A 13,443-nucleotide genomic window follows, 5' to 3' on the forward strand; every position below is an offset into this window, starting at 1 on the left:
CGTTGGTGCAGGAAGACACTATAACTAGTTGCAGGTGTGTGTGTGTGTGTGTGTGTGTGTGTGTGTGTGTGTGTGTGTGTGTGTGTGTGTGTGTGTGTGTGTGTGTGTTGTAAAAAATAGTGTTTGCTGCTTTGAAGGACAGCTCATGGCCATGATGTCACACCTGAGAGCACTTTGAGCAGGAGACTCCCATCACAGTAAACAATGGAAGCCTTGGGACAAATTCCAAGAGGCCTCAAACGCGGTGATGTCTCACTCGCCACTGCCAAGGACTTCTCTAATGGACCTGATGAGGAGGATGGTGATGGTCCATTTCATCACCCATCCTGGTTTCCTGTCAAATATAAGATTTTGGACTCACAGTTTTGCAGTGGGTCCTCAAAAACAGCAGAGCTTTTCTGTCAAATAGAGGATCTTTGACTAGTGTTTTTGCAGTAGGTCCTTAAAAGCAGCAGAGGACTCCGGTGATGTGAATGTTTGACCAGTGTTTTTGCAGTAGGCCTTGAAAATCAGCAGAGTGCTCCTTTGATATAGATAATCTTTGACTAGTGTTTTTCCCATTCGTCCTCAAAAACAGCAGAACGCTTCTGTTATAATGTATACATGATCTTTGACGAGTGGCATTGTCGTAGGTCCTTAAAAAAAGCAGAGCTCTCTTGTGATATAAATGATCTTTGACTAGTGGCATTGTCGTAGATCCTTAAAAACAGCAGAGCTCTCTTGTGATTGGCAGTAGGTCCTTAAAAACAGCAGAAGTCTCCTGTGATATAAATGATCTTTGACTAGTGTTTTGGCAGAATGTCATTAAAAAAAGCGGAGCTCTACTGTAATATAAATGATCTTTGGCTAGTGTTTTGGCAGTAGGTCCTTAAAAACAGCAGAGTGATCCTGTGATATAAAATGATCTTTAAATAATGGATTTGCAGTAGGTCCTTAAAAACAGCAGAGCTCTCCTGTGGTATAAATGATCTTTGACAAGTGCTTTTGCCATAGGTCCTCAAAAACAACAGAACACTTCTGTCATAATGTATACATGATCTTTGACTAGTGTTTTGGCAGTAGGTCCTTAAAAACAGCAGAGCTCTCATGTGATATGAATGATCTTTGACGAGTGTTTTGGCAGTACGTCATTAAAAACAGCAGAGCTCTCCTGTCATATAAATTATCTTTGACTAGTGTTTTGGCAGTAGGTCCTTAAAAACAGCAGAGTGCTCCTGTGATATAAAATTATCTTTGATTCATGGTTTTGCCGTAGGTCCTTAAAAACAGCAGAGCTCTCCTGTGGTATAAATGATCTTTGACTAGTGTTTTTGCAGTAGGTGCTTAAAACAGCAGAGTGCTCCTTTGATATAAATGATCTTTTACTAGTGTTATTGTAGTAAGTCCTTAAAAACAGCAGAGTTCTCCTGTGATATAAATGATCTTTGACTAGTGTTATTGTAGTAAGTCCTTAAAAACAGCAGAGGTCTCCTGTGATATAAATTATCTTTGACTAGGGTTTTGGCAGTACATCATTAAAAACAGCAGAGCTCTCCCGTAATATAAATGATCTTTGACTAGTGTTTTGGCAGTAGGTCCTTAAAAACAGCAGAGCTCTCTTGTGGTATAAATGATCTTTGACTGGTGTTTTGGCAGTAAGTCCCTAAAAACAGCAGAGCTCTCTTTTGATATAAATGATCTTTGACTAGTGTTTTGGCAGTAGGTGCTTAAAAACAGCAGAGTGCTCCTGTGATATAACATGATCTTTGATTAGTGGTTTGGCAGTAAGTCCTTAAAAACAGCAGAGCTCTCCTGTGGTATAAATGATCTTTGACTAGTGTTTTTGCAGTAGGTGCTTAAAACAGTAGTGTGCTCCTTTGATATAAATGATCTTTGACTAGTGTTATTGTAGTAAGTCCTTAAAAACAGCAGAGTGCTCCTGTGATATAAATGATCTTTGACTAGTGTTGTTGCCATATTGTATACATGATCTTTGACTAGTGTTATTGTCGTAGGTGCTTATAAACAGCAGAGTGCTCCTGTGATATAAATGATTTTTGACTAATGTTTTGGCAGTAGGTCCTTAAAAACAGCAAAGGTCTCCTCTGATATAAATGATCTTTGACTAGTGTTATTGTAGTAAGTCCTTAAAAACAGCAGAGGTCTCCTGTGATATAAATGATCTTTGACTAATGTTTTGGCAGTAGGTCCTTAAAAACAGCAGAGCTCTCTTGTGGTATAAATGATCTTTGACTAGTGTTATTGTAATAAGTCCTTAAAAACAGCAGAGGTCTCCTGTGATATAAATGATCTTTGACTAGTGTTTTGGCAGTAGGTCCTTAAAAAAAAGCAGAGTGCTCCTGTGATATAACATGATCTTTGACAAGTGTTATTGTAGTAAGTCCTTAAAAACAGCAGAGTGCTCCTGTGATATAAATTATCTTTGACTAGTGTTGTTGCCATATTGTATACATGATCTTTGACTAGTGTTATTGTCGTAGGTGCTTATAAACAGCAGAGTTCTCCTGTGATATAAATGATCTTTGACTAGTGTTATTGTAGTAAGTCCTTAAAAACAGCAGAGGTCTCCTGTGATATAAATGATCTTTGACTAGTGTTTTGGCAGTATGTCCTTAAAAACAGCAGAGTGCTCCTGTGTTATACAATTGTCTTTGATTAGTGGTATTGAAGTAGGTCCTTAAAAACAGCAGAGCTCTCCTGTGGTATAAATGATCTTTGACTAGTGTTTTTGCAGTAGGTGCTTAAAACAGCAGAGTGCTCCTTTGATATAAATGATCTTTGACTAGTGTTCTTGTAATAAGTCCTTAAAAAGAGCAGAGTGCTCTTGTGATATAAAATAACTTTGACTAGTGTTTTTGCCATAGGTCCTCAAAAACAGCAGAACACTTCTGCCATAGTGTATAAATGATCTTTGACTAGTGTTATTGTCGTAGGTCGTTAAAAAACAGCAGAGCTCTCTTGTGATATAAATGATCTTTGATTAGTGTTATTATAGTAGATCCTTAAAAACAGCAGAGCGTTCCTGTGATATAAATGATCTTTGACGAGGGTTTTTGCAGTAGGTCCTAAAAACAGCAAGACACTCTTGTCATAAAGGGTACAGGATATATGAATTGCGTTTTTTTGCAATAGGTCCTCAAAAACAGCAGAGGGTCTCTTGTGATATAGGTGATCTTTGACAAGTGTTTTTTTTAAATTAATAAATCTGGTGGTTTACATCATGCATCTATAGTAAACACCTGGTGGCATACATTGTGGTGGTCTACATCATGCATCTATGGTAAACACCTGGTGGCATACATTGTGGTGGTCTACATCATGCATCTATGGTAAACACCTGGTGGCATACATTGTGGTGGTCTACATCATGCATCTATGGTAAACATCTGGTGGCATACATTGTGGTGGTCTACATCATGCATCTATGGTAAACACCTGGTGGGATACATTGTGGTGGTCTACATCATGCATCTATGGTAAACACCTGGTGGGATACATTGTGGTGGTCTACATCATGCATCTATGGTAAACACCTGGTGGGATACATTGTGGTGGTCTACATCATGCATCTATGGTAAACACCTGGTGGGATACATTGTGGTGGTCTACATCATGCATATATAGTAAACACCTGGTGGCATACATTGTGGTGGTCTACATCATGCATCTATGGTAAACACCTGGTGGGATACATTGTGGTGGTCTACATCATGCATCTATGGTAAACACCTGGTGGGATACATTGTGGTGGTCTACATCATGCATCTATGGTAAAACTGTGGTGGGATACATTGAGGTGGTCTACATCATGCATCTATGGTAAAACTGTGGTTGGATACATTGTGGTGGTCTACATCATGCATATATAGTAAACATGTGGTGGGATACATTGAGGTGGTCTACATCATGCATCTATGGTAAAACTGTGGTGGGATACATTGCGGTGGTCTACATCATGCATCTATGGTAAACACCTGGTGGGATACATTGTGGTGGTCTACATCATGCATATATAGTAAACTTGTGGTGGGATACATTGTGGTGGTCTACATCATGCATCTATGGTAAACACCTGGTGGGATACATTGTGGTGGTCTACAATATTGATTATTATTATTTTTCCATCGTGTCATTTGCTACGCTAATCAACTTGTTGTCGTGCGTGTATGTGTGTGTGTGTGTGCGTGTGTGTGTGTGTGTGTGTGTGTGTGACTAAAATGGGATCCAAGTCTGATTCCCTCTCTATTGTCCATGTGCAGACACATCGAGAACTGGACGGGGTTGCAGACTCTGAGAGACTTCGACATGGAACTCTACACAGGACTGCGGAGACTGTGAGTAGTGGGATGGGGGATGGAGGATGGGGGGGTGGTCAGTAATATAAAGAGTGCAGGGTCAGTGCCCTGCTGTGTCCCACATTACAGAAAGGACATTGTCACCTGTACTGCTGTTCCAGCTCATTTGGCGCCGTGCCACCCACACCCGCCTGCTCTGACTCCAATGGCCTTTTTCCTCCTAGATGTCCTAATTATAGCCCGGCCTGTTGTTTACCTAGACGCGAGTAGGGTTTTCAGCAGAGGTGGGTAGAGTAGCCAGAAATTGTACTCAAGTAAGAGTACTGTTACTTTAGAGATTTATTACTCAAGTAAAAGTAAGGAGTAGTCACCCAAATATTTACTTGAGTAAAAGTAAAAAGTATGTTGTGAAAAAACTACTCAAGTACTGAGTAACTGATGAGTAACATACACACACATATCATATATATATATATATATATATATATATATATATATATATATATATATATATATATATACATTGATATATACAGTATATAATTTATATTTATTTATTTTGCCATTTTTGTTTACATGTTAAAGGTGTTTTAATGAATATACATGCATGTTTAACACATATAGATTCCTTTCTTTCATGAAGACAAGAATATAAGTTGGTGTATTACCTGATTCTGATGACTTGCATTGATTGGAATCAGACAGTAGTGATGATAACGGCCACGTTTTCAAATGGAGGAGAAAAAAAGTTCCTCCTTTCTGTCTAATACCACATGAAAGTGTTTGGTTTTTGGTATCTTATTTGTCCAGCTTCCATATTCGTTTTTATACACTTTACAAGAAATACATTGGCGGCAAACTCCGTAGCTTGCTAGCTTGTTTGCGCTGGCTTTCGGAGACTCTTATTTTGAAAGCGCATGCGCGATGGAGCGGCACTTTTATTGTGAAGACAGGAACTGTGCAGTCAGTCTTTAGGCTTTTGACGGGATGTACGGTTGAAATAAAAAAGGGTCTTTTTTCCTTCACAATTTTGATTGATTGATTGGAACTTTTATTAGTAGATTGCACAGTACAGTACATATTCCGTACAATTGACCACTAAATGGTAACACCCCAATAAGTTTTTCAACTTGTTTAAGTCGGGTCATGTGACCGCCTGGCTCTGTTTGATTGGTCCAACGTCACCAGTGACTGCATCTGATTGGTGGAACGAAGTGAACGTCACCAGTGACTGTATTTGTTGAAACGCAGGCACTATGACAGACCAAAACAAACAAAGTGTGCATTAACAGATCGATAAAAATTAGTAGCGAGTAGCGAGCTGAATGTAGATAAAAGTAGCGTTTCTTCTCTATAAATATACTCAAGTAAAAGTAAAAGTATGTTGCATTAAAACTACTCTTAGAAGTACAATTTATCCCAAAAGTTACTCAAGTAGATGTAACGGAGTAAATGTAGCGCGTTACTACCCACCTCTGGTTTTCAGTAGGGGTGTCAACATTTTTTTATTTTTTTTAATAATCCATTTTTAGATTATTCATGATTATTCTTATTTGTTACTATTCTTTATCGATTAGAAAAAAAATGTTTTTATTTATTTTATTTTTGTTTTTGTTTTCCCCCAATCTGTCCAATCCAGCCACTCAGACACATCATATTGTTGATGTAGATCAGGGGTCTCCAAACTATGGCTCGCCAACATCCAAAATACGGCCCGCAGGTAGTCTCGAGTAAAAATAATAATAAATAAAATACATATATATATTTTTTCAGATTAATCATAATTATTCTTTTTTTTTAACTATTCTTAATTGATGAAAAAAAACAAAAAACGTTTATTTTTGTTAGGTTTTTTCCCCCCACAATCATTTCCAATCCAATCCAATTTATTAAAAGGTTTGATTAATCATGATTATTCCTTTTTGTAACTATTCTTAATCGATTACAAATATATCATTTTTATTTATTTATTTATTTATTTTTTGTTGTCAACCTAAACCGCTAGAAGGGTTTTGAGTTAGTTAGGGGTCCCCAAACCAAAAAAAAAAATTAGATTTTTAGGTTAATTATGATTATTCTTATTTCTAACTATTCTTAATCGATGAACATTTTTTATTTTTTTTAATTTTTTTATTTGTTTCCCCCTACAAGCTGTCCAATCCAGCCACTCAGACAAATCATATTGTTGATGTAGATCAGGGGTCCCCAAACTACGGCCCGCCAGTATCCAAAATCCGGCTTGCGGGTAGTCCCGATTGATTCTTTTTTTTTTTTAATCGATTTTTAGATTAATCATGATTATTGTTATTTTTAATTATTCTTAATCGATGAAAAAAAAAAAAAATCATTTTTTTTATTTGTTTTAATATTTTTCTCCCAATCTATCTAATCCAGCCACTCAGACAAATCATATTGTTGATGTAGATCAGGGGTCCCCAAACTACGGCCCGCGGGTAGTCCCCAGTAAAAAAAAAGATTAATCGATTTTTAGATTAATCATGATTATTCTTATTTGTAGCTATTCCTAATCGATTAAAAATATATATATATTTTTTTTTTTTTTTTTTTTTTTCTCCCAATCTGTCTAATCCAGCCACTTAGACACATAAAGTAAAGTTAAAGTACCAATGATTGTCACACACACACTAGGTGTGGTGAAATGTGTCCTCTGCATTTAACCCATCCCCTTGTTCACCCCCTGGGAGGTGAGGGGAGCAGTGGGCAGCAGCAGTGCCGCGCCCGGGAAATCGTATTGTTGATGTAGATCAGTGGTCTCCAAACTATGGCTCGCCAGCGTCCAAAATACGGTCCGCGGGTAGTCTCAAGTAAAAAAAAAAATAAATAAATAAAAATATATATATATATATTTTTTTTTTTTTTTTTTTTTTTTTCAAAGTAATCATAATTATTCTTATTTTTAACTATTCTTAATCGATGAAAAAAGAAAAAACTTTTATTTTTGTTAGTTTTTTTCCCCCCACAATTTGTCTAATCCAGCCACTCAGATAAATCATATTGTTGATGTAGATCAGGGGTGCCCAAACTATGGCCCGCCAGCATCTAAAATACGGCCCCCGGGTAGTCTCGAGTAAAACAATTTAAAAAAAAAATATATATATATATATTTTTAGATTCATCATAATTATTCTTATTTTTAACTATTCTTAATCGATGAAAAAAATAATAATAAATACATTTAAAAAAATCAATTATTTTTGTTAGTTTTTTTTCCCCCACAATCTGTCCAATCCAGCTACTCAGACAAATCATATTGTTGATGTAGATCAAGGGTGCCCAAACAATGGCCCGCCAGCATCTAAAATACGGCCCCCGGGTAGTCTCGAGTAAAACAATTTAAAAATATATATATATATGTATTTTTAGATTCATCATAATTATTCTTATTATTAACTATTCTTAATCGATGAAAAAAATAATAATAAATTAATTTAAAAAAATCTATTATTTTTGTTAGCTTTTTTCCCCCACAATCTGTCCAATCCAGCCACTCAGACAAATCATATTGTTGATGTAGATCAGGGGTGCCAAAACTATGGCCCGCCAGCATCTAAAATACGACCCCCGGGTAGTCTTGAGTAAAAAAAAAAAAAAAAATATATATATATATATATATATATATATATATATATATATATATATATATATATATATATATATATATATATATATATATTTTTTTTTTTAGATTAATCATGATTATTCTTATTTTTAACTATTCTTAATCAATGAAAAAAAAAAAAAAAAATTTTGTTTGTTTTTTCCCCCCACAATCAGTCCAATCCAGCCACTCAGACAAATCATATTGTTGATGTAGATCAGGGGTCCCCAAACTATGGCGCGCAGGTAGTCCCAAGTTAAAAAAAAAAAAAAAAATCGATTTTTACATTAATCATGAATATTCTTATTTGTAACTGTTCTTAACCGATTAAAAACAACATTTTATTTTTTTATCCCAAACAGTCCAATCCAGCCACTCAGACAAATCATATTGTTGATGTAGATCAGGGGTCCCCAAACTACGGCCCACCAGTATCCAAAATCTGGCTTGGGGGTAGTCCTGATTAAAAAAAAAAAAAAAAAAAAAAAATAAAAAAAAATAATCATGATTATTCTTATTTGTAACTATTCTTTATTGATGAACAAAGAAATATATATATTTTTTTTTTCTTTTTTTTCTCCCAATCTGTCTAATCCAGCCACTCAGACACATCATATTGTTGATGTAGATCAGGGGTCCCCAAACTATGTAAAAAAAAAATAAAAAAAATCGATTTTTAGATTAATCATGATTATTCTTATTTGTAACTTATTCTTAACCGATTAAAAACAAATTTTTTTTTTTCTCCAGCCACTCAGAAACATCATATTGTTGATGTAGATTAGGGGCACCCAAACTATGGCCCGCCAATGTCTAAAATCCGGCCCGCGGGTAGTCTCGAGTAAAAAAAAAAAAAAAAAAATGTTTTTTTTTTTTTTTAGATTAATCATGATTATTCTTATTTTTAACTATTCTTAATCGATGAAAAATTTTTTTTGTCTCGATTAATTTTTTTAAAAATGATTGTTATTTTTGTATTTTTCCCTACAATCTGTCCAATCCAGCCACTCAGACAAATCATATTGTTGATGTAGATCAGCGGTCCCCAAACTACGGTCCGCGGGTAGTTCCGAGTAAAAAAAAAAAAAAAAATCGATTTTTAGATTCATCATAATTATTCTTATTTGTAGCTATTCTTAATCGATTAATTATTTCTATTTTTTATTATTTTATTTTTTCATTTTAAATGTTTTCCCAATCTGTCTAATCTAGCCACTCAGACAAATCATATTGTTGATGTAGATCAGGGGTCCCCAAACTACGGCTCGCCAGCGTCCAAAATACCGTACAGAGTAAAAAAAATAAATAAATAAAAATAAAAATAAATAAAATAAAATAAAACAACCTTCCCTAGTCATGGTGGGTGAAAACATATCTAAACAACACAGGAAGTCACCAATGGTCACACACAACACAACCTGCTCACTGAACTTTATTGACATTATAACAAAAACATCCTTGCGTCATAAAAAACAAAACAAAACAAAAATTAAACCATTACAATGCATTATGGGAAAAATGCAGAACGCGCTCCACATTTATTCATGTTTGCATTTGTTTTGTTGTTGCACATTGCGGCCCCCGAGTCAAAACGTTTGGACACCCCTGAGTTAGACGTTCTACGTTAGAGTATATTCAATATTGCGCCATGCTATCGCCAATGCTAAATGCTAATGCTAAATGCTAACAAAAGCCTTTCCTGCAATCTGACTCAGCAGTTTTTTTTCTAATCCGCCCCCTTCCTCTTCTCCACGGCTGCCTCCTGACCTCCCTTTCCTCTCGTCAAACGCGGGGGAAGCTTAGTCTCCGACACCCGCTAAAGTCGGAGCGGGCCTTCCGCCCCGATCCCGCTGATCCCTCATCACGGAGGCCAAGTGTAATATCGCCGGCCGCAAAATTAGCATTTTTCTCATTACCGCCCACTCCTGCTTCCCTTCGGCCCGACTGCCGTGTCCCTCGTTGAGGCGGCCGTGTACCTGCCTGCCCCCGAGCCGGTTTTGACACTTTTGCCTCGTTACGCGGCGCTCCGACCACGCGCAGTCATCCCTGAGAAACACTTTGTTCAACGCGCTAATGAAAGAAGCGCTCGGTTTACTCTTTAATTGGGAATATATTCATGTCAAATATCCAAGGGAGACTTTGCGTTTATTGTCTGTTTTTTTGCGCAGAAAACCCGTTTTAAATGACTACTTACGCATTTAAAAATAATTGCTCTCCCTGACCACCTGAGGGCACCACAGACTGTGGATGCTTTTAAAAAAGGCTTAAAAACACTTCTTTAAAAAAAAAAAAAACCTTTTTATAGACATATGCATACTAGTTCTAGCTATTAGGCTGTTCTATTTTTTATTTTTATTATTATTATTTTTTTAAATCTTTTTATTATTATTATTTTATTTATTTTTTCAATACACTGTAGCACTTTGAGGTTGTTGGCTCATTATAAAGTACTTTTTACAAATAAAATATATTATTATTATTATGACTCTGTGGCTAAAAATGCTAAAAATGTTAGCAGTTAGCATATGTCAGGTACTCAGTTATATGTGGTATACAGTTGCAAAATTAGCGATAAATTTAGCATGGTAATGTTCGCATGCTAGCAGGATAACGTTAGCATATATCGCGTAACCAAGTTTTATGACTTTGGGGCATACGGTTGAATTGTTAACGAGCTAGCATGCTAACAGATAGCATATGTCACATACTGAGTTATGACTCTGAGGTGTACGGCGGCAAAAGTGGCTAAAAAAGTTAGCAGTTAGCATATGTCAAGTACTCAGTTATATGACTCTGTGGTATACAGTTGCAAAATTAGCGATAAAATTAGCATGGTAATGTTTGCATGCTAGCAAGATAACGTTAGCATATGTCGCGTACCAAGTTTTATGACTTTGGGGCATACGGTTGAATTGTTAACGAGCTAGCATGCTAACAGTTAGCATATGTCACATACTGAGTTATGACTCTGAGGTGTACGGCGGCAAAAGTGGCTAAAAAAGTTAGCAGTTAGCATATGTCAAGTACGACGTTGTATGAACCTGTGGTACAAATATAGCAATATGGTTAGCATGCTCTTGTTCGCATGCTAGTATGCTAACGTTAGCATATGTCGCATACCAAGTTTTATGATTTTGGGGCATACGGTTGAATTGTCAACAAGCTAGCATGCTAACAGTTAGCATATGTCACATATAGAGTTATGACTCTGAGGTGTACGGCGGCAAAAGTGGCTACAAAAGGTTGGCAGTTAGCATATGTCAAGTACTCAGCTATATGACTCAATTGCATAAAGTGTTAGCATGCTAATATTAGCATGTTAAGTTAGCACGCTAACATGGGAACAACATAATGCAATATGGTTCCATGTAACAAAATAATAATTTGTGAAGTGTATACCAACAAAATAAGCGAATACATTAGCGTAAAGTGTTAGCATGCTAATATTAACATGTTAAGTTAGCACGCCAACATGGGAACAACATAATGCAATATGGCTCCTAGTAACAAAATACATAATTCGTGAAGTGCTTATCGACAAAATAAGCGAATACACTAGAGTAAAGTGTTAGCATGCTAATATTAACATGTTAAGTTAGCCCGCTAACTGCGTTTTCGTTTACAATACGATGATAAATGTTTCCTTGTGTGATGTCTACTTGTTATTGTGTGTGGAAGTGAAAAATAATGCACCCAATCAGATTGAAGCATTTCGTCTATTTATTTTGTATTTTTTTTAATAATACACAACTACATGTGACCATGCTAACAGTTAGCTTGCTAGCATTTTAGCTATTTTACTCAGGCATAAAAGGCCAAAATGTATACATATGAGATAAGAACACTAAAGTGCTGCCTTGGCACTTCTGGTAACTTAGTGTTATTATGCTAGGTGCTAACAACTGTTAGCATGTTAGCATTTTAGCTTGTTTTCCATTTTAACAATAGGAATATATATACACGTCGTTAAGTAGGCACACTATAGTACTGCCTTGGCACTTTTGGTAACTTAGTGTTATTTTGCTAGGTGCTTAAAAACTTTTAGCATTGTAGCTAGTTTTAAATTTTAAAAATATAAATATATACATGTCATTAAGTAGGGACACTATAATACTGCCTTGGCAATTTTTGATCACTCGGTTATTTTGCTAGGCGTTAACTCCTAGCATGTTAGCATTTTAGCAAGTTTTAAAATTTTAAAATATATACAGTATACGTACATGTTATTAAGTAGGGATACTAAAGTACTGCCTTTGCACTTTTGATAATTTAGTGGTATTTGGCTAGGTACTACAAACTGTTAGCATTTTAGCTTGTTATTTATTTAAAAAATACAAAATATATACATGTCATGTTGTAGGGAGACTATAGAACTGCCTTTACATTTTTGGTTTTAGTGATATCTTGCTAGGTGCTACCATGGCAACAGTTAGCATGTTAGCATTTTAGCTAGTTTTTCATGATAAGAATATAAATATATAAATTTCATGATGTAGGAACACTATAGAACTGTTTTGGCACTTTTGGTATTTTGTGCTATTTTGCTAGGTGCTACCATGGTAACAGTTAGCATTTTAGCTAGGTTTTCATGATAAAAATACAAATATATGTATGTCATTTGGTAGGAACACTATAGTACTGCTTTGGCACTTTTGGTACTTAGTGCTATCTTGCAAGGTACTACCAATTGTAACAGTTAGCATGTTAGCATTGTAGCTAGTTTGTCATTATAAAAATACAAATATATACACGTCATGTTGGAAGGACATTATCGAACTGCTTTTGCATTTTTGGTTTTAGTGATAGCTTGCTAGGGACTACCATGGTAACAGTTAGCATAATATTATTTTATCTAGTTTTTCATGATAGAAATACAAATATATACATGTCGTGTTGTAGGGACACTATAGAACTGCCTTTGCAATTTTTGGTTTTAGTGTTATCTTGCTAGGTGCTACCATGGTAACAGTTAGCGTATTATCATTTTAGCTAGTTTTTCATGATAAAAATACAAATATATACATGTCATGTTTTAGGGACACTATAGAACTGTCTTTGCATTTTTGGTTTCAGTGCTATCTTGCTAGGTGCTACCATGGTAACAGTTAGCATGTTAGCGCTTTAGTTAGTTCTTCATGATAAAAATATAAATATATACATGTCATTTGGTAGGGACACTATAGAACTGTCTTTGCATTTTTGGTTTTTGTGCTATCTTGCTAGGTGCTACCATGGTAACAGTTAGCATGTTAGCGCTTTAGTTAGTTCTTCATGATAAAAATATAAATATATACATGTCATGTTTTAGGGACACTATAGAACTGTCTTTGCATTTTTGGTTTTAGTGCTATCTTGCTAGGTGCTACCATGGTAACAGTTAGCATGTTAGCGCTTTAGTTAGTTCTTCATGATAAAAATATAAATATATACATGTCATGTTTTAGGGACACTATAGAACTGTCTTTGCATTTTCGGTTTTAGTGCTATCTTGCTAGGAGCTACCATGGTAACAGTTAGCATGTTAGCGCT

At 35.6% G+C, this 13,443-nt stretch overlaps 1 protein-coding gene across 3 annotated transcripts in view; it reads left to right on the top strand.

Moving 5' to 3' along the window:
* The window catches only part of ntrk3b (neurotrophic tyrosine kinase, receptor, type 3b), a 656,085-nt gene that overhangs the window by 101,914 nt on the left and 540,728 nt on the right, over positions 1 to 13,443 (top strand). For all 3 annotated transcript variants that reach the window (XM_061963693.1, XM_061963694.1, XM_061963695.1), the window contains exon 2: positions 4,260 to 4,334. In XM_061963693.1, coding sequence (XP_061819677.1) covers positions 4,260 to 4,334 — 75 coding nt within the window. The remainder of the gene's footprint in view (positions 1 to 4,259; positions 4,335 to 13,443) is intronic.

Source organism: Nerophis lumbriciformis, linkage group LG06, assembly GCF_033978685.3.
Source record: "Nerophis lumbriciformis linkage group LG06, RoL_Nlum_v2.1, whole genome shotgun sequence".
NCBI classification, from domain to species: domain Eukaryota; kingdom Metazoa; phylum Chordata; class Actinopteri; order Syngnathiformes; family Syngnathidae; genus Nerophis; species Nerophis lumbriciformis.